This window comes from Ctenopharyngodon idella, chromosome 11 (assembly GCF_019924925.1).
Source record: "Ctenopharyngodon idella isolate HZGC_01 chromosome 11, HZGC01, whole genome shotgun sequence".
NCBI classification, from domain to species: Eukaryota; Metazoa; Chordata; class Actinopteri; order Cypriniformes; family Xenocyprididae; genus Ctenopharyngodon; species Ctenopharyngodon idella.
The window spans coordinates 21443695-21469022 of record NC_067230.1 but is presented as its reverse complement, the minus strand read 5'-3'; the positions used below and the strand labels follow the sequence as shown (position 1 = coordinate 21469022).

The window sequence follows — 25328 nt, the reverse complement described above, 5'->3', positions numbered from 1 at the left end:
CTCTTCCGATTGTTGGAGGGATGAAATGTAAATAAAACCGTATGAACTTTAATTGTAGATGATTGAAATCAGTAGTGCTTAGTTCCTCTTTGTACTGGCATGTTGTAAATCAATAGTTTCTTGGTTTTGAGTTTCAAACAAGTAATTTAGCACTATAAGATGGAGGTCTTCTTTTGAAAGTTCCATTTAGGTGAACTCCAAAGGGGAAAGCAAGAGACGGTGCATTTCATCTTCTGTCAGATCTTAACACCTCACCATCTTGTTAGCACTTGTGTTCTCTTACCCTTGTCAGAACCTCCCATATCTCTCTGAGCTGGACGTGACTGGAGCCCAAACTAGTCCTATAGAGGCGCCTCATCTTGCTGCCTAATGAGACCCTCTGGAGAATATAGAACTTCGCCAGCTGTCTTGAATTATAGATTTGAGTATGACAGAGACTCAGTTGTCTCCACACTTCACTTAGTTTGTTAAAATCAGCTATCTATATAGGCTCTACTGTAAACTATATTTGAGTGTTAGGGATAGTTTAGGCAAAAATTAAAGTTTTGAACTTCATTTACTCACCCTCATGTTGTTTAAAACTGAACTATCCCTTTAAAGTTAAGGCTAAGGCTAAATTTCTGAAATGCTCATTGGTGCCCCTAGTGGTCTGTTTTTCATTACAAGAATGAAAGTTAGATTTTGACAGACTTACGGCCAGATTTATTAAACAGGGCAAATTAGCGTGATAGCGCAATCCCATAGTGATTTACTGACAATGTTTTTTTTGGGAGTTAAATAATGGCGCAAATACCAGTAAATTGACTAGCGCAAACCTTAGTAAATCACGTTGCGTGATTCATTTAAATACTCTCCTCCCAAAAATTTTGCATCTGAAAGGGAAACTCCCAGAAATGCATATACAATGAGGTCAGCCGCAAAAATAACTGTCCACGCCTTTTCAGTGATAATTTTTCACTGCGTGTCTTTAGTAAATCATGACAGTAGTTTTTTAATGTGAAAAAAGGGTTTGTGGCACAAGCTGTTAGTAAATCTGGCCCTTAGAAGCTAATCTGTGTTCATTTTAACAATGAACCTATTTCTAATTAGTGTTTCGAACACCAGCGTATAGATTTGAGAGCGCAGCCCTCGACTCAATTAAAGCAGGCTTTTTTCCTCATTAAATTCAATTTGCTGTTCTGTTCACTTTCTTATAAAATAACATGAGGCAGAAAATTTAAATGAGAGCTGGATTGCCACTCACCAGCTTCATCCTTCCTTGTAGTTTAAACTTAGTGACTCAATCTTGAACATTTAGCCCATTGTACTGTAGGTTGTTTGCTCTGAGACGAATGGATGTCCTCCATTTCAGAAAGTTGTTCATTTTACCGCACGCCATCACTGTGATGATCTCAAAACACTTCCAAGTATTTATTTTCTGATATTTTTCATTGAATCTATTCACAGACCTGTCATCTGGCATCCTCGAAGGATTTTAAATCGCTTGTGTTCACAATAATTGCAACTTTTTCAGACACCATCATCTATCACAGTTTAGGGGGAGTCAGACTTTGAAAATACCCTGGCTCTCCTCAGAGAGATGAGAAGGCAACCAAACAAAATGAAAATTGTATTTGCTGCCACCCTTCAAGGGACCCACTGAGAGCTCTTTCAGGAGACATCAGGCGGCAGACAATGAAAGTCATTTCGAGCCGGGTGGCCACAGTACAGCGGTGTGGGGAAATTAGCTGCCAAATTCATCATCTGAATTACCTTGCGCCGGGTTTTCATATAATGTACAATCACATGTAACAAGATGTGTTTATCTTCCTTTATTACCAAACACTGTGGGCTGGGCAGTAGTATTTATGTGTGCATGTAGGAATACATGAAACAAGGCCATTGTATTAACCTTTATATCTATATATAACCTGACTTTACTCATCTTACCCCCTCATTAGCTGTGTCCATCAGAGCAGCAGGTGGGCTTTATGTGTGTTCACTGACTCTGGGTCATGTCTGGAGGTAGCATTGGCACTGCTCTGCATGATAATATAGGCAGTACTAGGGTTGGGAACTGAGAACCTTGTGCTACTTCGTCTACAGCATGGAACAGACAAGGCTATCTGTATTATTCACTCTTATGATTTGTTTCTTTTTAGTCAAATAGAAACACATTGTATATCCAGTGTGTTCCAATTCATGAACAAATGACTCTGAGTCAGTTCTTTTTAGTGAGTCAAACACATACAGCGTTAAAATGACTGAGACTTAAATTAGTGCAGTTAATGACTGTTGTTCATTTTGATAGTTATAGATGCACATTATGATTTTTGTCATATAATGATTTTACATTTAAAGATATAAGGCCAATTACTGGATTATATTTATGCCACCTCAAAAAGGGCATTACAAATTGTTTTAAATGTATACTTTTAAATCTATAGAGTGTTATTTTAGTATCATTTATATATTATTATGATATTTTGTATTTTTTTAGTTTTAGTAATTTTATTATTTGGTTTTGTCATTATTTGTCTTTTTTTGTTGTTGTTGTTCTTTAATTCTTTAATTTATATTTATTTCTGTTTTAATTTAAGTAACATTAGTATGTTAACCTGAAGTTATTTTATTTTATTTTTGCTTATTTTAATTAACGGAAACCTTTTTTAATAATTTTTAGTTTTAATTAACATTAACAACACTGAAATTATCTCAGAATTTTACAATTAAATTGTACTTTGTTTTTCCCAGTATTTATTATTGTCTGTTATGGATCTAAACCCCATAAATATATATTACTGTGGCATGCTTTGTGCCTTTAAAGCACATGCAGGAGACATCCACTTAGTTTTCTTGTTGTCTCTATGCACAGTAATCGATTCTACAGCCATGACCTGTGACTCTGAGGAAACATGTTTATGTCCGGTTGTTGTGGCGACCTCCCCTTTGTAGTTCAGACTATTTTTTACAGAAGCAGCAGGTGAATACAGACCTGTCAAAAGGTGTGAGAATAGTCTATATCTTCGACCTGACATCTCTCAGGCATATCCTTTGTATGTCATTTGATGATCACTACACTAGCTCTAGGGGTTGTATAAGGGGTCTCATCGGCTCAGTAGAGCCTGCTGCCTAAGGATATTACTTGTTGAAGTCAAATTACACCAAGCTCTCGTATTGTCTTAATACGCCTGCAAACAGAGGCAAATGCTCTGACTTGCATATATCCACACCTCGGTCACTTTCCCCTACAAGATGAACAAATTCAATCAATCTGACTGTCAGTGTTCTCATCTCTGTAATACTGAGTGCGCTACTGCACACTAATTCATTTAATTAAAAGAAGAGCACTTAATCTAGAAAGTTAATCTGCTGGCACTTAGCTGATGCAAGGAAGTACAAGGAGTGTGTGGATGAGAAGCAGTAAATGTGCAAAACAAACATACCGAGAGAATTCAGATTTAGCTTTGAGATCTGTATCAGGTCTTCCTGGAACAATATTTCTATTAAAAATGCAATTCTATCTAAGCATGCAGTGATATTAAAATTCTGGAAGATACAGACAACCTGATAATTATTGCCATATTATGGCTGATATCTCTACTATTTTGTTTCAAAAAAATAAATAAATGCTGAAAATAAAATATGTAAGCATTACAAATTATAATATTCAGTAATATAGGGATGCACAATATATTGCCTATGTTTATAGCTGATATTTATCAATATATTGTACATGTTTTCAAAGTCACCTATACCTGTCATCTCTCTTTCGCTGGTGTAACTGATATGGCATTGTAATCAAACAACCCTCATTGTACTTTGACCTTTCCAAGCAAACACATTAGAGGTGGCGTGGTTGAAGTGTGTGATTGTTGTCTGTTTATGAACGCGTCTCAGTTCTCTTTTTACTCATCGCCTCGAGCAGCAAAAAGTAATTTGCCGCAGCAGGTATACCTCTGCTAAGGTGCTGACAGGTAAGAGTTAAGCTGTTGATTCTCTACGCTATGGCCCAGAGTATGTCGTTTGGTGTGTAAGCATGTTGGATGTGACAGCTGACATTAGACTGCTAGAATGTTATATCTTAGTATGGGGTTTAAGGGTTGTGTAAAAGTAATGTTAATGTTTCTGAAGTCTGTTTCCTGAACGTCCAGTATGCATTGTTTTTCTGAAGAAAGTGTTTTCGTTGCTCTTTACTTATGACAGAGATGCGCCATTCCACAGTGTGTTGCTATAAACATAGTCGTTTGCTTTTATACCTCCACACTAGTTATAAAGTTCATCTCGTAACCTCATGCGTAAGCTTGTGGGAGTGGATAATGGGATTTACAATGAACTTTCATTTGTGTCTGGGAAAACAGGATTGCGTGTGTTGTATGTACTGTAAAGAGTGATTAGTGCTTCATATTTCTTCATAGTTATGAATCTGAATTTGCAGTCTGTATTGAATGGTATGCCATAACAGATCATGTACCGTGAAGTAATGACAAGAAACATCTTTCTGTTTAATGCAACAGAACAGTACAATTCACAAACAATCAAGTTGGTTTTTTTTAGGAAATCAAAAACATACCACACAACAAGTGTAATCTGATTCTCGAACAACTGACTCATTGAATCATAATGAGAATTGAATTGATTCAAAATCCAAATCCCTGCTGTTATGCCTCATTCAATCAACAATATGAACTGTTTATGCTCTTTCTTTTTTTTTTTGTCTCTTCTAACCCACAATATGAACTTATGATTTCCTTCTGTTTCCCTGTACAGTGTGGAAGGTGAGGCTCCGGGTGGTGAGGCGGGCCCCTCTCTAGAGAACAGTGGTGGTTACTTACGAGGGCCGGTGAGCCGCAGTGCCATCATCAGTGGCGAGCACTTCGACGGCCCTCCACTTTACGCTCACGAGGTACGGCAGCGCCCGCGGCGACCCAAACTCCAGCATTCCCAGTCCATCCTACGCAAGCAGGCAGAGGAGGAGGCCATCAAACGCTCCCGATCACTGTCTGAGAGCTATGAACTCTCCACCGACCTCCAAGACAAACAGGTAGAGTTCTTCAGGATCTTTAACTGGAAGGCTACCAAGAAACCATAAATTCTCCACTGACTATTTGTATTCCCATTGCGATGAGCCTTTTTGGTGCAGAGGGAGTGTGATTAAGGTTCTGTGGCTTCATCTTATACTTGATGCACTTCCCCTCAAAGGACTGTCTAAATAAATCTAGTTTATTGTAGTTGGGTGAACATTAATTCCTTCAAGTTGCTTGTGGTGACTGCATGTCTTTCATATGAAGTAATTTAATACACCCAAAGGCTGATATGAGATCAATGAGAGCCTTTTAGGATTTGGGAGATGAGAATCATAACTCAGTGCATGCTGAGAGAGTGATTCGTATTCAGGGTGACGGTGTTGTGGTACTATCCAGAGGCGTGCTACCCACAGTCTCTGTGTGAGGTCCCACAGAGCTGAGAAATGTGATTAGTTCTGCCCATTCTTCAGGCTAAAAAGGTCTTGGGCTGGCTTTAGCATGGGAGTGGGTTACGACTGATTTCTTAAGTACCATGTTAAAGGCGTTCTTCAGTCCTCGATGCCTTTATAAGGGATGAAATGGTGAGTTTTATCCATCCTGGCAAAATACCCTAGCTTTATTAGTTAGTACAATGTGTGTCATTTATTTGTCTTTTTTATTTATGTGGCTTACCATTTTTAGTTTGAGGTTTGGTCAAGTCATATTGTGTCATGGGTGGGAGGACAAAATGCTATTTAAATCCCATCTAAAACAAAATTCTGTAAGACTAAAGAAGGAGTGACATTTCCACATGTGGGTACTATCACTAAAAGTGGTGCATAATCTTTGTTTGTTTCCACAGGTGGAGATGCTGGAGCGCAAGTATGGAGGGCGTTTTATAACCCGACATGCTGCACGCACGATCCAGACTGCCTTCCGCCAATATCAGATGAATAAGAACTTTGAGCGCCTCAGGAGTTCTATGTCGGAGAACCGCATGTCCAGACGCATAGTTTTGTCCAATATGAGAATGCAGTTTTCGTTTGAAGGACCTGAAAAAGTCCATAGTTCCTATTTTGAGGGGAAGCAGGTGTCTCTTACTGACGATGGTTCTAAACTAGGAGCCTTGGTACAATCGGAGCGAGGGGAAATGGTCCCCGCCAACATGAAGTCTCCTGCGGTCCAGAGCGATTTCACAGACGCCATTACAGAGTTGGAGGACGTTTTCTCTCGACAAGTGAAGTCGTTGGCAGAGTCGATAGATGATGCTCTGAACTGTCGCAGCCTACATGGAGACGAGGGACAGCCAGAGTCAACCAGAGTTCATCCAGACATAGAGCAAGAGGTTGCCTACCAGGTCAAGCCTTCCCACAGCAGTGACCACCGGAAACGAGATGAGATGACAGCGTCCTACAGTGATGTGACACTTTATATAGATGAGGAAGAGCTCTCCCCTCCTCTTCCTTTATCACAATCAGTTGAAAGACCCTCTAGCACAGAGTCAGATCTTCGTCTACGTTCTTTGAACTCACAGGACTACTGGTCTCTAGCTCATAAAGATGAAAAGGGCGACACGGACACTAGCTGCCGCAGCACCCCGTCTCTGGAGTGTCAAGAGCAGAGATTGAGAATAGACCACCTTCCCCTGCTCACTATCGAACCTCCCAGCGATAGCTCAGTTGAGCTGAGTGACCGCTCTGACCGAAGCTCACTCAAAAGACAGAACGCTTACGATCGGGGCATCGCCAGCCAGCAGGGCAGCCCAAAACACATCCCCTCTCATGCGCTCCCTCCACGGGGACCGGCGAGAGATGATGACGCTCCTCGGCATCGGCCCCTGCAGCTGGAAAGCCACCTGGCAATCAATGGCACCGCCAACCGGCAGAGCAAATCCGAGTCCGACTTCTCTGACGGGGATAATGACAGCATCAACAGCACTTCCAATTCCAATGATACCATCAACTGCAGTTCGGAGTCCTCATCCAGGGATAGTCTTCGAGAGCAGACCCTCAGCAAGCAGACGTATCATAAGGAAACACGCAACAGTTGGGACTCACCTGCGTTCAGCAATGATATCATCCGCAAGAGGCACTATCGCATCGGCCTGAACCTTTTCAACAAGTAGGTGAAGTATGAATGTATGCTTTTGGTTGTAGAAAGCTAGTTGGGAAAAAAAAGTATTTGAGTGGAGTGGAGAGACAAGGGTTTCCCCTCCCTGTGCAAAACATCCACTCCAAATCCACTCCTGGTTTTCCATTTCTTGCTTCAAGCTAAATTTGCACCCAGTTACTGTAAAGGCGCAGTCACATTAGCAAAACTTTGGATACATTTTGCAGACAGCATGAACAAAGCATACTAACAGGATCGCTTCCGAACCAAGAAGCTTCATATTTGAATTTGAAAAGTTAAAAATTCAACAGACTTGTATCTGACGTGAAAGGATTCAAGGATTCCGTGTCAGGAACTATTTGCCTCACATGCCCCTCACGCAAAATTCCTGATTGTGTGGATTCCTGTTGAGCTTACTTCATTTCACCTGCATTGTAACCACACCTTAACTAATTTCCATAGAGTTATTTTGAATGCACTTCATTTAAGAGATAATGACGCATTACCCAACATCGTATTTTTTAGTCATGCCCACACTCATGTTTACCTTTGCTTCTTTATTATAATATTTCACAAATTGATCTTGTATTTCTGACACAGCTAAGAGTTTGTTAGCACATTACATTATGCGAATTGTTGCTGATATGCAATTCTATTATTCTTTACACATTTTGTATAACGTAGACATTACATTTATGCATTTGACAGATGTCTTTTTCCAAAACATCCAAGTACATTCATACCATTGCATATGGCCATGCTCTACTTTTTGAGCTACAGGAACGCACTTCATTCCAGGCAAAAATGATGCTCCTCTTTCCCACGCTGCTTGCATACTCTGGTTTGGCGTGTCATGTTTCAGTTGCATTGAGTAATGATTTTCATTAGCACCAATCAGAGCTGTGTTAATAGCTGTGAAAGATCTTAGTGTGCAAGCAATGCCGAGAACTAATGTTTTTTCAATTATCATCTAAACCAAGTACACAATGCACAATTGTCACGTGTTTTCCTTTTCCAGACATTCATTATAATTTTGGCTCATTTATTATTTAGTGCGTGTCTGTGTGAATGCATGTGGTGCTGTCTGTTTGATATCCACTCCACGCTCTAAATTTGATTAGCGATCAAGCAATTAGAACCGTGATGAGAACACTATTAGTTTAGTCGGGCTGCTGATCAAGAAAGCACACCGCCCTCATAACCACAGTTTACCATCTAACTCTGTGTACTTAAGAAACACAAACAAGTTGAATTCTTTTTTTAAGCTTACGATAGTGTAGGGATTATGTTTGATCTTTTATTTTGCAATCATGAGGTATTTCAAATCAGATTTCATTTTTTATTGAATGGATTAAGGTGCTTGCTTGAAACAGCTGGGACCGTGCATGTTTTTGTGCCAGTTTGTGTTTGTTAATTTAAAGCTTTGTTTTAAGGGGCCTCTAATCTTAGATGATTGTGGATTTGCCTGTCTTCGCACTGGGCCATTAAGTTCCTTTTAATCTTGTGTGGTAACGGTTCAGTCACAAGAACATACTTGATCTGAGAGCGGCTTAGTCACACATTGGGACCAGTAAATGCACTGTTCAAACTCTTGATCTTTTTTTGTCTCTAGGAAACCTGAAAAGGGCATCCAATACCTGATTGAGCGAGGATTTGTCCCAGACACACCTGTGGGAGTTGCCCATTTCCTGTTACAGAGAAAAGGGCTGAGTCGACAGATGATTGGCGAGTTCCTGGGCAACAGGCAGAAACAGTTCAACAGAGATGTTCTTGAGTATGTTCAGCAAATTTAACTGGGTTAATTGGGTATATTGTATTAAAAAACAATCATCCAAAGTGAAACATGCTACAAAGACAAGTTATTTCAAATATATATACAGTATTTTCCATGTGCATAACCATTTTTTACCTAAATGCACAAAAAAGAAACAAATTCTCCAAAGAAAGAAAAACACACACACACACACACACACACACAAAAAAACAAATTGTCCATCATGATAATCATTTATTTTATGAAGCTCCTTTGTAATTATGCTCTTCAATATCCTTCACTATCCTCGCCACAGAAGAATTAATTAGTTAAAGCGAATATCACTGGAGCCTGTATGAATTTGTGTTCCCTCCTGAGACAAACTGAGCACCATGTCTAAGCCTTCCAAGCTTTTGTGGCTTTGAGTGCATCAAAGGCAGAAAACATCACAGTCCATTGTCTCAGAAACTGGCTTTTTACAATTGTTCCCACAACCATTTAGTGTCCTCTTTGTAAAACGAGTGCATTTAGGATCAAAGGTGGAAAACATCACGATCTGTTGTCTTTGAAACTGGTTCGTTTTCATTGTAGCCACAACCATTTGCTGTAATTGTTAGTGACCCTGTGAAATTAGTGCTCGTATGACAAACGATTATTCCAGCCAAACCTCTGTTGGGGTTAAAATGTGAGAGAGGGATGATATATGGACTCTTACTCTGCTTTATACTATATATATTGACTGAGGTGTCTGGGTTCATGAAGTACTTTTCCGACACCATGTGCCTGAGAATGAATCAACTCATTTTCACTCTTAAGTTAACTCATCCTCCCTTTTCAATCTGAAAGTAACAGTCAAGATAATGGGGACAGATAAAGGCATGCAGCTCAGTGTTCAGCTCGGTCTGACAGCACTTCTTTTTTTAAAGGCACTTCCTTGAAATCAGTAAATCTAGACATGTCAGATCAAATGCACTCTTAGTATCCCTGGAGCAAAATGTCGTTCCGATTGCTTTGTATGCCCCACGATTGTGATTTAGAGACTGATAGAGCTTGCTTTTATCTGAAATACTAAATTTGACTCCCTTTTTTTTCTTTGACTAACAGTGGTGACCACTCTCAGTTTAAAATATCTTCATGTGTGCCGTGACCATTAATACAATGCATGGAGTACAATGTAATTTTTTCCAAACCATTATTGAATACACCATCATGGATATACTATATATCATATATATATATTGTGCAGGAAAGAATGCGGCGGTCCTTTGAATACACTGTTCATTATCTTTTTTCCAGCTGTGTGGTAGATGAGATGGATTTCTCTGGAATGGAGCTGGATGAAGCCTTGAGAAAATTCCAGGCGCATATCCGGGTGCAGGGAGAAGCACAGAAGGTGGAGCGACTCATTGAAGCCTTCAGGTGAAAAACAATTTAATTGATTTTTTTTTTAATGTGTTACAAAAAAACATAATTAAAGGGATAGTTCACCCAAAAATAAAAACACACTTATTCCAAAATGGTATAATTAGATCCATTTGATTTGTTAACGACTCATTCAGACCGATTTTGTGAACTGGCTCATATGATCTATTAAAAAGATCCAATGATTTATAATCAAAATAACATTTTGTAATGAATCCAAAAGAGATGTGGAAATCAAGATTTTCATTGCATAATGACACAAATGTTGGTCACAAATGTTCAGAAGACTTGGAATATAGCCTATGAGTCATATGAACCACTTTTATGATACTTTAATGATGCTTTTTTGACTTTTTTTTTTTTTTTTGGAGCTTGACAACCTCATCATTATGAAAATAATGGCCAGGATATTCACCTAAAAATGTGCCTTGGACTGACATGAGGTTGAATAAATAATGACAGTTTGTGTGAACTGCCCCCTTAAGAGAAACTTGGTGATTACACAATGAAAATGCCCCAATTAGAGTCAAGTTAAACTTCATTTATAGCCAGTAAGAAGCAAGAGAATCTCTAGTTTGTTTTCTTGGCGTTCATTAGATTGCACCAAAACAAAAGCATAAAACACTCTCTCAGTCCTCAGAGAACATTGTTCGATCGGATCTCAAGGACCGTCTGTCATTTGAGCGATCACACCGGCTTACAACGTGTACGAAGATCACTCCGATGGTTGCCTGTTCACCACCCTCAGACCTTCAAAAAATATTGTTATGACTAAACCCTTGCAGCCAGACATATTCTTTCCAAATGAACAATTTAAAGTCCATTCAAGTGTTATCTAAATGAACATAGCTCTTTAACACAGTGGCAGTTTTACCATTTTCTTGTCATACTAGTGCATCTAGAACCAATTACTCACCAGAGCAGCTATTGATTCTGTAGAAGCGGCATCTCATATTAATTTGTTTCACTTTGTTCATTTGTTGTTGTGGCTTTTTATTTGCATTCAGTCAGCGCTACTGCATCTGCAACCCGGGGGTGGTGCGTCAGTTTAGGAACCCAGATACCATCTTCATCCTGGCGTTTGCCATTATACTCCTCAACACGGACATGTACAGCCCAAACGTGAAGCCAGAGAGGAAAATGAAACTGGAGGACTTTGTAAAGAACCTTCGCGGTGAGATTCATGTTTTTCATTGCAAACTGAATCTATTTCATCCATAAATTCCCCTTCCAAGTCATTCAGAGGTTTTTGTTTTACTAAAAACAATTAATATTCAAATGTGCTCTAATTAAGCTTAATGCATGTGCTTTACACTGATTAATGGCCTCATTGGGATAGCAATGACATCTTTCCTGTCACAACCTTGCATAATAATTGGAGCAAAGCAAATGGAGATTCACCTTTAACTTCGATATATATGTCGTGCTTAACCTACATTTTGAATTCTTTCCTAAAATTTCCGTAAATCATTTACATGCCCTAATTATCCTTGGGCTTTCTCTTTTGTTTGTGTTTCCTGTGCACAGGAGTGGACGACGGAGAGGACATCCCTCGAGAGATGTTGGTGGGCATCTATGAGCGAATCCGGAAACGAGAGCTTAAGACAAATGAAGACCACGTGTCCCAGGTGCAGAAGGTGGAGAAACTCATTGTTGGCAAGAAGCCGGTGAGTGTCATTGTCGCTTTTGTCTTTCACATAGTCCATCTCTATCAATCGTGTTGTGAACTTACATTGACCCCAGTTCTAGAAATGACTCTTTATCGATTCCAGTCATGGTCCGCTGGTGTGAAATGATCCAAGGCCTTTGGTTAAACATGTTCCTTCCCTCACCTATTGTGTGTTTGTATGCTTTTGCCACTCTATGCAGTGTAGATCTATAGGTTTTATCGTTCTGTCAGTTACCGTTTGTAAACGCTTTTTTTATCCTCAAGAGGCACATGACATTGAGTCTCTGAGAAGATTCTTTATCTACAAGATGTTCTTCTTTATGACAGATCTAATACTTATCTCAAGACCTTCACGGTATCTGACTGTGGTGTCTGCGTGCATGTAAGTCATGTGGTGAGGGTTGCGTGATGCTCTACAATGATAAATGGGATTTGCTTCTCCACAGAGGCCTTTAGAGTTACCTAAAGATTAAATCTACTGACAGTTCACCTGCTCTGAACTCAAACACCTTTTCATGTGATGCAAATGAAAACGATAGACAAGGTTTTTATGTCTTTTTGGCTGAACGATTAATAATAAAATAGATTTTTAAATAAAATATATATATTATTTATAATTATATTGCATAAAACAGGGGTCTTCAACCTTTTCAGCACAAGGACCCCTCTCATGACTCTGACAGACCCGCCTCCCCTCACTCACTTGTTTTATTTGATCCGGATGAATATTGTTGGTGTTACAGGGCTTGAATTTCGGCATGGGATTGCGCGTATTGCACGGAATTTTACAGATTTTCTACTCACTCCCAAAGTGTGTGCACATAAAGCTGCCTCTTAGTACTAAATTGCAAATAGACAGTCAAATACACCCAAAATAATGTCAAAATGCCGGTCTTGGCAAGTATTCGCGTAAACACAGTCAGTTATGTTTTAACTTAACGTAAATAGTTGAGAAAGAAAATGCATGTGTATTAGGTATAATGGATCCGTGCGTCAGGTCTTAAAATGACAGAAGCCTATATACCTGCTGCCAAATTATGAGATAATATTAAAAATATCTATATTGCAGTGGCTAGTAACTTTGGAAAACCACTAGACATAGTGACTGGTGGGAAAAAATAAAGTTAATGTCAAGCCCTGATTATAAATAATAATATTGTGAAATATTATTACAATTTAAAATAAAATTTACAAAAATAATAAAAATAAAAAGTCTTCAGTGTCACATTATTCTTCAGAAATCATTCTACTATCATTCTAATAATCATACTAATAAAATAATAGCATTTATTTGAAATCTTCTGTAATCTTATAAAAGTCTTTACTGTCACTTTTGATCAATTTAATGTGTCTGCATCTACCCTGACCAAAGTCTATTACCTTCATAGATGTACATCTGGATAGTGGTAGCTTAAGAAAAGTGTTCAGGTAGCGTCGTTATTTAATCCACACGAGATAAGTACAATATACATCACCCCTCCAACAGAGTTGCCACTCTCTTCCAAGGCTAAACTAACTGAAGCTATTGCATCTTCATTACATTACTGAGTCCCTGTCACACAGTTGAATTTGGAGGCACTGTGGGTTTTCAGAGCTGAAATAATTAACATTTAAGCTTTAATGAAAATGGCACGCATGGCTTAGTTGCCAGGAAAACCTTCTCCCTGGTGTATCTTCCACACATCTTTGGAGAGGACATAATGGAGATCTCCTGTGGAGCTCAGATAGAAGGCTGCTGTGCCTGAGACCCCTGCCTGCAGACGCTGCATCCCGGGTGCTGTAATTAGGTTTCTCAAAATGGGCCGAGACTTCCTGTCACAGTTTCAAGCAACAGCAGTTTGGCTCCTCATTAACCTCCCTTCTCACCCCATTCATACAGCACAGCTCACATCTGACAGGTAGACGGAGGGGGGTCTTGATAACGAGAGAGAGAGACCACTCTCTGACCTTCAAGCCTCCCCTCAGTCTTCTCGCTATGATTCTTACTCATCTGTCTCATTTTTTCTCTTTTCAGATTGGGTCTCTGCACCATGGCCTTGGATGTGTAAGTGTAATGTTCATTCTGTTTTTATTCTATTAATGTCATTCAGCAATTAAAGTCTGATAACTATAGTTACAAAAAAGTTACTTTCAAAAAAATGATTTTAGTTTTTTTGTACTCCTACTACTTCAAAAACTGAAAAGGAGTCGGGTATGATAAATATTATAGGAAATAAGGAGCTGCTGAGGGCACTATTTATTATTATAATAATAATAAATAAATATTATGTAACAAAATAAATGATTTAATAAAATGAAAATAAATTATTATTATATCTATTTTGTGTTACTAACTGAATAACTTACTGTATATACTGTATACTATCTACTATTCTTATATTAGCATTTTGTATTTTTCCACAACTAGTATGGCAGGTCAAGTCGAGTGCATTGCATTTTGGGATTCTCTATATAGTAGGCTCTGTAGTATAGGCTACTGCTTTTTTAGCCAGTGTCATCTGGTTATTCTATACATACAGAAAATGTGCATACTGTGCAGAGTATATACATACGCACTATATAATGCAGCAATACTTGATATTACTGATATTCTGTACATGTCTAGGGTCTCCTTTATGGACCAAGTTCGAGCTAATCGATATTTGTGGCCCACATACAGGTGCTGTCCCTACCACATCGCAGACTGGTATGTTACTGCAGGCTCTTCGAAGTGCCGGACCCTAACAAACCTCAGAAGTTGGGTCTCCACCAGAGAGAGATCTTCCTGTTCAATGACCTTTTGGTGGTAAGAAAGCACATACATCATAGCCCAATGACTCAAAACAGAACACATAACAACAGGACAAAATGAGACCGAACAGTCTTACATCATAGCGTCTTTTGTTATGTTGTTATGTTCTTGTTGTTATGATGGTGTAATGGTCAGCAAGACATATTTAGTCTAATTCTAGGTCAGTAAGTGTACATCATGTGTCTAAAAGACAGTCAGAAAGTGTTACTCAGCTTTTCCGGAGGCTCGAAGAGAAGATAATTAGGAACAGATGGGGTCCTAATGTGACATGCTTTTGATTCAGGTCACTAAGATTTTCCAGAAGAAGAAGAATTCGGTGACGTACAGCTTCAGGCAGTCCTTCTCTCTATACGGGATGCAGGTGCTTCTGTTTGAAAACCAGTGTAAGTGAAGAGTCAAAGCCCTTTTGACCCCATATTACCCTTTCCGGACTATGTTCATACAGTTTGATTGTTTCGTGCTGGCGTGTCAAGTAAAAACCAGGCTTTTCACTACACAGGAAAACAAGTGTTAAAGGTCATGAAATACTTTTGCTTTTGATTGAAAACAAATTAATCCTCAAAGTATTGTGTATTACGATTTATTCTCCCACAAAAAGATTAAAATCTCTGTCATATGCGATTGTGAAATGTGAGAATATCGATTAGTGTGTCCCTCTGAAAAGGGCACGTCTGAGTGCTGTCATGATCCGCCAGTCTGTAAATATTCCTCTCCCGCTGCTGCTTTTCAGATTACCCCAATGGAGTGCGTCTCACTTCAGCTCTTCCAGGCGCAGACATCAAGGTTCTCATCAACTTCAATGCCCCTAACCCCCAAGACCGCAAGAAGTTCACAGATGACCTGCGGGAGTCCATCGCAGAGGTGCAGGAGATGGAGAAGTACAGAATAGAGTGTAAGCGGCTCTCATTCACTTTCATTATGTTGGAAAGGGTGACCAGGATAGTCCACAAAATAAAGTCATATGGGCCTTAAAAATGTGGTGTTTTTTCAAATAACTTGCACTGCAAACCCTGTCTGATGTTCGGTGCATTGAAATGATCAGTGAAGATGATGTGGTGTTTTTTTTCCAGCTGAACTGGAGAAGCAAAAAGGTGTGGTGCGTCCCAGCATTTCCCAGAGCTCAGGGCTGAAGAAAGAGACAGGAAATGGCAATCTGAGTCGCACCAGTCTAGATGACAGTTACGCCATAGGTGAAGGCCTCAAGAGAAGTGCCCTCAGCAGCTCCTTACGTGACCTTTCAGATGCAGGTGAGTGTACAGATCCACGTGACACGACCTGCTTCTGGCTTTATCTGTCACAAACTCTGATTATTTTGTGCAGTCTTGTCCAAACAATACTTTGCCTCTTGCCAAAGTAGATCGCTGAATGCTTGCTTCTAAGTTGATGTTTGTCCACAACCATTAGTGTAGCCTCAATTATTTATCAATTATAGCTGGGTGATATATAAAATATTTACAGTATTCAAGGATTTTATTGCCAATTTAAAATTAATCATTGGATTTGTTTAATGTGTTCTTATTTGACTATTAGATATTGTAAAGACTTTGTCATTTTGACTAGTTTCATGGTCCTTTTCTAGTGAAAATCAGTATAGGAAAGCATTCTTTGATTATTTTAAGTAGATTTTTACCAGTGTTATTGGTTTCAGTAATTGAAGTAAAATATAAATAATAGATGAAAAACAAAAATTAGAAAAACTGAAAATAAAAAAAGCTAATTCAAAATATGAATACATACTATAATAGTATATAAATAATACAAAAATAACACAGATTTTTACTGTATTTATTTATGTATTTATTTACATTAAACTTTTTATATCTCCATGGCTGCTTGGATGAAATGATGGCTCCTGTGATTGAAAAAAAAAAAAATATATATATATATGTATGTGTATATATATATGTGTATATATATATATATATATATATATATATATAAAATGCAATTATAATATTTATTATATTAAATAAAAAATAAAATGCTAAAAAATGTATTAATAATAATAAAAATAATAGTAACCTGTATCACCCAGCCCTGTTATGGATGTCCTTCGCCATGGCTAATGAAGCTAGACGCATCCTGACAAATATTATCCTCCACATTAGTTTTTCCCCACTCTATAATTGAACCTTCACACAATTCGTGAGCTGTGATATCTTCTCACCCTATTTAGCAGATGGTTTTGAGCCCTAAACATGGCAGTCACTACACTAGTGTGAAGTGTGTCCTCACATGCCTTCTCTGTTAGAACAATCAGTTCACAGCGTAGTCACACTCCGTAAGTGTGAATTGAACTCGACCAAGCTGGTCGCTGAGACTGACGGAAGGAGGCACTACACATATGAACCTGAGAGATGTCTGGCAAAGCTATGAATATCCCACTCCCAACAATCCTGTACAGCACTGAAAATGTGTGTAGTATCTTGTATAAAAATGTATTAAGAAGAATCTACGTGTATAGCAGTTAATAGTTCTGCTAACATTGTCATTCAGTCATTCAGTACTTATTTCAGATTGACGATTGTTTCATACTGCCGGTTTGAGCTGCCACATTTGTATTTGACCATACATCAAAAATGATAATGTTTTTTTTTTTTCTTTACTGTTTTTGCTTTTTTTATTCAGTTGCTTTTGTGACCTAGTGTAGGGATTAGGGCTGCACAATATTGGAAAAAACTGACATTGCGATATTTACATTTTCTGCAAATGAATAATTTTAGAATGAGTGGGGTGATTTTGTTGGGGATTGCAAAATATAAATTAATTAAAAAGCTGGAAAATGTTTTTTTTTTTTTTTTTTTTTTTTTTTAATCTCCTGAAGACATTTTTTAGAAACCATTCTTTTAGGGCTGAAATATTTTTTTAATTATTTAATTTTATTTATTTATTTATTTTCACACTTGGGTTTACTTGGTATATAAAAAATACTTGGTATAAAAATGTTATACTTGGTATAATATATATATATATATCTCCACTTGAGTTTGCATAGGACACATTCCCACTGTTTTTGACCAATTCAGTATAAATAATTGGGATTTTTATTGTGATTATTATTAATAACACACTGTAAAAAAAAAAAAATTGGTCTAACTTAAAAAAAGTAAGTTACCTGGTTGCCTTAAAATTTTGAGTTTATTTAAATAAAAAATTTGAGTTAATACAATGAAGGAGATTGGTTTAATCAACAGAAACTCAAAATATTATGTTATCTGAACCACATTAATTATCTAAGTTGATTTGACAAAGAAGAAATGTTGTGATAACAAATCATGAAAATAATTTTTTATAGTGTATATTTCAAAAATAAGAAATCTATTGTAATATTGTAACTGTTGTACTGTAAAATAAGAAATCGATTGTTTAATAAAAAAATATTTTATTTTGTAGTAAAATTCTAATACTAATATTTATATCTTAATTTCTTCATTTTTTAATCATTAAACCATCAAGCTTTTATTCCATTCAATTGAATTCAATTCAGTGTGATTGTGGGCACCTCTTGGCTCTGTATCATGGGCTTCACACATGTGGATGAGCAGTGCCGCTCTGAAGCCGGTAGCGCATTTATTTATTTAATTGCATCGTAGTCTGTGCAATTTGACAATTTAGCGATATCAATTTTAATTTGATATATCGTGCAGCCCTAGTAGGGATCTTCAGTTTGCTCGTAGTCATCAAAACCCAGTTTGCTTAAGACACTTGTTGAAGATGTAGTTCTATGCTTATTGATGTTAGGACCAGTGTACCCTCATCCTTTGGCCCTTTAAAAGCTCCCGACCCACCTGGCTCTACCCTTCCTCCCTTTTCAGACTACGGCTGCTTGCTTCATGTCTCAATAGCGCCCCTGTAGGCAGGCAGGATATATACGCTTCTACATGCGCCTCTATATATCTGACTGTTCGAGCGTGCTCTAATCTATCATATTGCATGTCTCGCTCAGGCAAGCGGGGGCGCCGCAGCAGTGCAGGATCTCTAGACAGCAATATGGAAGTAAGTACCGTGATATAGGATGCAAGAACCTACAACAGGCCGCTATTCTGTGTGACAATGTTGCATTTTGAAACTGCAACTTTGCTTTATTTCTTTCTTTCTCTGGTCTTTCTACCATCTTTCTCTTTTTGGTTGCTTCTTTGCTCAGTAGTTTCAACTATCTGTATGTGTGTGGTGTTGTTTTTGAAATAAGTAGGCCACCCTGCATGCATTAGCTGCCTGTTCCTGTGGAGCTTATGTGGAATGATGGGGAATTCTGCCCCCGTGGCTCACATCACATATCATAACATCTCCACGGTCCAACTTAGTCAGCATGACTCAACTAATGCAAACATCCCATGTCACGTACAGTGGGCTGCGTGTGTCTTTTTACTTTGTAAATTGTTTTGATTTGATTCCTGATGGCATGTTTCACTTGGCCGCTGCAAGTGAACAATAGTGTTGCGTTAGAGCACTTCAAAAAGTGCGAAGTCTTCATTTCCTCACCAACCTCCAACCACTTGACCTCTTCCTCTTCTGCCCTAAGCACCTTTTACCTCTCGGAATGCCTCGAAATAGTTTCCCATCTATGTGCAGATAAGCATAATAAACACGAGGGAGTATAGCAAAGGAGATGCTTTATTAAACTGGATTTGGATTGACATCCATTTTGTCCGTATAGGTTATCTTGTGTGCCAGTTTGATTGACAGCCTATCCTAGAATGCAGGAAAGCCCATATGCTCGCTTTAACATCACTAAATGCTAACTCAATCTTGCCTGTTCCAGCTTTTGCATGCAATGCATGGCTTTCAGGGATCTGCTTCAGTCTTTTATAAATGCATTAACTGCTGATGGATGGTCATGATGCATTGCTTGAGTGCTGGGTCCTTGTTTTATTATTACTGACATAAAAGGAATGTTTTTTACAGTATTTTTTTATGTGATACTATTTGGGGTATTAACTTTCTGGTCTGTATTACAGTACCTTTCAAAAATTTGGGGTCAGTATGATGCATTAAACGCATTAAAAGTGACAGTAAAGACATTTATAATGTTACAGTAGATTCCTATTTCAAATAAATGCTGTTCTATTCATCAAAGAGTCCTGGGGAAAAAAAAAAAAAAAAATGGTTTCCACAAAAAAAAATGTTTCTTGAAAACCAAATCAGCATATTAGAATGATTTCTGAAGGATCATGTGACATTAAAGACTGGAGTGATGATGCTGAAAATTCAGCTTTGAATTTGAATCACAGAAATAAATTACATTTTAAAATGTATAAAACAGTTATTTTAAATTGTAATAATATTTCACAAAATAACCATGCATTGCTTTATTTTTGATCAAATAAATGCAGCCTTGATGAGCATAAGAGACTTATTTCAAAAGCATTTAAAACATCTTACAGACCCCAAACTTTTGAACGGTTGTGTATTTATGTTCTCTGACTTAAAATGTATGAAATATTTAATTACTAGGGATGGGAATCATTCAGAATTCAACTGAATTACACTTATTTTGATTCTGATTCTACTGGACGGTTCACAGTATTGATTGCAATAACAGTTCTTTTAGTATTTAAAAAAAATTGGTCCTTTTTTTCAACCAATATACTAAACTAAAACTTTTTAGTTATATTTTAAAACTTTTTTATGAATAATTAAAGTGCAATTTATTATGTCAAAGCTCTGTTCTGAATGTGTCTTTACACAATGCACAACTAGTCTATAACTCCATTGATTTAAGTGTCACAGTAACAGTTTGTGGTTCTTCTTGATTTGGACATGACAAAAATAATGACTTCAGTTCAAGAATCAAATCGATTTATTTAGCGAGTGAGCCATTACACTGATTAAAACCAATACCTCATGAGTCCAGAACTCATTTGAGTCCTTTTAATGATTTATTAAAATGAACTGGCTTATAAGAGTCATTTGTTAATGAACTGGACTATGCTGGTCCAAAGTTATGGACATCGAAGAAACCGTTAACATGAAAATCATCGGTGGTGTTTGTTTATTTCTTTTAAATGGAAAAATGGATTGGTTCCCAACCCTGATAATTACACATTTAAATGAACATTCAGAATGCAGAATGTGGAATATTAATAAATGGAACTGTGCTCTTGACTCATTGAGCATGCTGTACACATCTCGTGTTTAACTTCTCCGTTCTTCTCTCTCCCTCGTCCTCCTGCAGGGGTCCATCATTAGCAGCCCCCACATACGGCGCCGAACCCCTTCCAGCCGCGACTGCCCCTCCCGCCAGCAGTCCATCCCCAACTCCTCCTCTCTCCTTGGCTCCCTATTCGGCACCAAGCGGGGCAAGTCGCCCTCTCTGCCTCCCCAGTCGTCCCACCCCGCCCACCCGACACTCATCTCTCACACCCCGCACCCTACCAACCTGCACCACACGGCCCGCGATGGCGTCACCATCACTGAGACCCAAGCCCAGATGCACCCCCACCACACCCAGTTTTGCCACATGCAGAATCCCCCTCCGTACCACCACCACCATCACTACCACCCCCCAGCGCACATTCAACACCCGCCCCACCAGTACCACCCCCCACCCGGCCCCTCTTCCTCTCACAGCCACTCGCACGGTCCCCACGGCCACGGGCCGCACCCGTCCCACTCCCAGCATGCACCACACCACCACAGCCAGCCTCCGGCTCCTCCTCCGGCGGCCAGCAGCACCAAGCCCAAACACAGCGGCATCAGCACTGTGGTTTGAGCCCCTCCATAAACTCTTTCCTCTTGGGAATGGGACCATTTTTGGCGGGGTGACCGTTGGGCCTCTGTTTAGATTGTAACGTGTGACGGATTGTTGCTGCCTACCAGGACATGAACAAAAGGGCACCTTGACTCACGTTTCAACTCATCCCGTTTCCTCTGAGAAAAGGAAGCCACAATGTGTAGCACCGGCCTTCTGGGGCGGCTAGAACTCAAATCATCAGTTCTTACCAGTCATTGCTCAAGCTGTAGAGCCCCAGACAAAGCTGCTGCTGCTGCTCCATTTTAGAGACTTTCAACCCTCTCGACTTTGGCGGTGAAGCAAAAGCATGCGCAAAAGACCGTGGCAACTGTTTTCTTGTACTTAATTACCTAAATGCATTAACAAATAGCCTGCTTATTAGTTTGCAGAAACTATGTTTTTGCTAGAAGAACGGTTTGAGAGATCGGTCTGTCGAAGTCAGTCACAACGAGTGGTGTTCCAGTATTTAATGTAGCTGTAGACCACACATTTCTGTGATATAGTTAGGGGACTATAACGTGCCAATTATTAAAAAGCAGTGACTGAGTTATTCAGAAAAAAGAAAAGAAAAAAGATTTGCTTTGTGTATGTCGTGCATATAGTATTTTGTAAAATAATAATAATAATAATAATATTAGCAACTATTGTTATTATTGGTATAGAACAAAGACGATCCGAAGCCTCAGATAAAATCTCAGTATTCTCTGTGTACTCACGACGTAGGAGTTACTAGTTTTCACTGATACTCAGTAGGTGGCCAATTGAACAACGTGGAAATTATTGGTTGCCTTGGAGTTGGAAGATTCTCCCGGAATCTCCGGCTTGTGTTCGTTCCACCTCCTTTGGGATCTACGTAGCGCTAACCAATCACAGGGATTGTGGGAAGGGGGGGAGGGCGGAACACTGATGGATCCTCCACGGCCTCGACTCGTCGGTCCCGGCCACTGCTGCAACATGGTTTTATTTTTTTAACTATTTTTTTAGAGATGAATAAAACAATATGAAACAAATGTACATTTGAAGATGTTTATGGTAAAGCCGGTGCGATGAAAAGGCTATTTTGACGTCTAACATTAGTGGTAGTGTCGGAGGAAAGCAGGCTGCACTTCAAAGCTGATCGAATTCTCTCCCCATATTTCAAAGCTTAGTTTGTGCAGAGACGTAGATTTTTCTCAGCAGGCTGAGCGTGTGCCCTCTTCTGTGTGGAAATGAAGTAGATTTGATACATATTCTTCTGTCCTCCTGTGAGAATGCCTTTCACTTGCTCAGAAACACAGCTAATGTAATGTAATCTAATGTAATGTAAACTGCATATAATATGTAGCAGTGGGTCGGATGGATGTGTTCTCACTCGGAACGGATTTGGACATGTTTTTTTCACACATATCCCCTCTCTTGGTTCAATTTTTGACTTGTTTTATACTGTAAGTAGATAAATGGTGACAGAGCTGTGATCGATGTATTCGTTTTGTGTGTCGACGCTCTTTTAACTCAAGCACAGAGCTTCTGAACAGCACTTGTCTTTGTAAATACTCACTTAATGTACAGAAATCACAGCTGAAATGAGCTCAGTCTCTTATACGAGACCAATGTCAGCATTTACGACATTTGCTGTGCATTGTTTCTCTTTTTTTCTGATTTTGTTTGTTTGTTTTTTTTAAACTAATCATGTGCAATATGTATGTTTCGGTTTTGTAAATTCAGAATTTCAACCAATTGGTTGGTTGGTTGGTTTGTTTTTGTTATATCATATTTCTAACAACATATACATCTGTCCCCATATTGTTTCTCGCCCACATCGACAACTTGTTCTCCCTGGTCTCTGTTTTACCTGCAACATACTGTCAGGAATGTCAACTAAAGTACTCTTGCATGTATATTGTACAAAATATTCTCTAGATATTGCATATTTCCAGAGATATTATCAGTGTTACAGTTGACCGTTGTAAAATGAGTGATGATGATGATGAACATATTAAAATCTGTAGACTTCTCTTCATTCAAAATGTCTTTATCCTGTTTCGTACCAAAATAGAATCAATTAGAAGACATCCGTTTGTTATCTGGGCTTAAAAATCAAACACTGATCATCCAATATTTTATGAACGAAAATATTAGCCGGTAGCATAATCGTAATGAAGTGCCGCAAGGGCACGTCCGTGTAGTGATAAAAGCTTACGGATAATAGAGCATAAATCCGTGTCTATGTCATTATCAGACTTCATAACACCTGGCTTGTTCCCAAGATGCACCGAGGCCAGTAATTTGTACAATAAAACATTAATCAGACCGTCTCTGTGTATGAATGCAATCACCCGAAGCCATTTCTGACCATAAATTCAGAGAACTGTCCAAAAAGAGTCTTTTTATATGTTTTTTTTTTTTTTAGGTTTTTTCACCTTTGAGTTGAATGTTTTTATGGATTTCAGTGCAGTGTATTTGTAATGTATTGTGGTGCTTCAGCTTTGTACTGTATAGTACTGGACGGTCAAGTCAAAACGTCACAAAGCTTTGCATGCAGCTGATGCCTAGCACCTCTGGTTGAAATGTGAGCTTATTTAAAAATGAAGAAATGTGCTTTCTTTTTATTATGCTCTTTCTCATCTTTTGTTTGTTCGATTGGTTGGTTTTATTGTTTGTTTCTGTTTTGTTTGTGATGTTGGCTTGCTGTTACTTTTTATTCTGTGCCACTTCTCGGCATGTGTATCACTTGTTTACTCCCTAAAAAGATCATTACACTTCTGTTTTTTTTTTTTTTTTTTTCTATAAAAAGCCTGTGTCGCTGTATATATATCACAAACCAATGTGAGAAATTAGAAAAAAAAAGCATATCATATAGAAATCTAATATGGATGATAAAGGGAAAGTGTAAGTGTAGGGGGTTTCTGAATGGCCGTGTACATAGTCTGTATTATACTTTTTTGTTTTTCGCTCAACCATCGCTTTGACGGTGTAGTTCTTTTCCACCTTGAAGAGACTCATATTAACATGACACTGCTTCTGCTACCAAATGTACTTATTGAATTTGTCATAGGATCTTCTTTAATAAGCCGACTGTTACATGACTCTCACCGCCTTTCATGTGCGTCCACTCAAACATGCATTTCTTTCTTCTTCTTTTTTTTTTTTTTTTTTTTTACTTCCAAATGAGGAGAGGAGAACTATGGTTTTAATATGCATTCTGTTTCTAAGTAGATGACGAGACCCTATTGATGTTTAACTATAACTGTGACCATGTTGAGAACATGAAATAAAACAATATACCATGAACTTGTATTGTTCTGCATTAAAGCACACATTATGTTGATGTAAATCATTTTGAATGCATTTTCGGTGTATCTCAAGAGCCATCTTATTAATAAACTCTTGTAGTTAGATATGAAGTATGAGAAATAGCCTTCAAAACTCTTGTTGAATTCAACATACAGTACATTTGAGTCAGCAAGGTCATTGCGTAGCTGATTTTCTGTAAGGTTTGTTGGTTCTCAGAAGAATTCTAGCAATAGTCTTTATCGTTCTGACATATTTTTAGTTATAAATTTCTTTCTAAAGCATTCTATGAATAGCTGGTAGTCTATTAGTCTTTTCAGTACTCTTTAAAAGCTTTTATGAGCTTGATTTTCTTAATATCTTTATTTTTGTGAACGTCAATCTCAAGGTAAGTACTGGAATTTGAATGTCAAAGGAATCTTCCATTATACGCAACCATCCATATGAGGTCTGAATTAGACATTAAAGAGCCAAGACATCACACAAATGCTTTGAAAAATTATAAAAAAGTATATTAAAAAAAACCTCTTTTTTTAGATTATCAATGTGTCCTTGCTGAACAAAGTTATTAAAGACATTTATGATATTACAAAATA

At 38.3% G+C, this 25328-nt stretch overlaps 1 protein-coding gene across 15 annotated transcripts in view; it reads left to right on the top strand.

The window, feature by feature from the left end:
- iqsec1b (IQ motif and Sec7 domain ArfGEF 1b) overlaps positions 1–24732 on the top strand; it is a 181268-nt gene extending 156536 nt beyond the window's left edge. For 13 of the 15 annotated variants that reach the window (XM_051911869.1, XM_051911868.1, XM_051911874.1 and 10 more), the window contains 13 exons: positions 4750–5023; positions 5848–7106; positions 8707–8868; positions 10144–10266; positions 11277–11443; positions 11797–11936; positions 13953–13982; positions 14598–14723; positions 15013–15112; positions 15460–15621; positions 15800–15976; positions 18676–18725; positions 20905–24732. In XM_051911869.1, the coding sequence (XP_051767829.1) occupies positions 4750–5023; positions 5848–7106; positions 8707–8868; positions 10144–10266; positions 11277–11443; positions 11797–11936; positions 13953–13982; positions 14598–14723; positions 15013–15112; positions 15460–15621; positions 15800–15976; positions 18676–18725; positions 20905–21441 (3307 nt within the window). In that variant the 3' untranslated portion in view covers positions 21442–24732. Of the gene's footprint in view, positions 1–3825; positions 3957–4749; positions 5024–5847; positions 7107–8706; positions 8869–10143; positions 10267–11276; positions 11444–11796; positions 11937–13952; positions 13983–14597; positions 14724–15012; positions 15113–15459; positions 15622–15799; positions 15977–18675; positions 18726–20904 lie in introns of those variants that run through there. The other 2 variants (XM_051911882.1, XM_051911876.1) reach the window with 2 other exon arrangements.
- Positions 24733–25328: the final 596 nt, after the last annotated feature.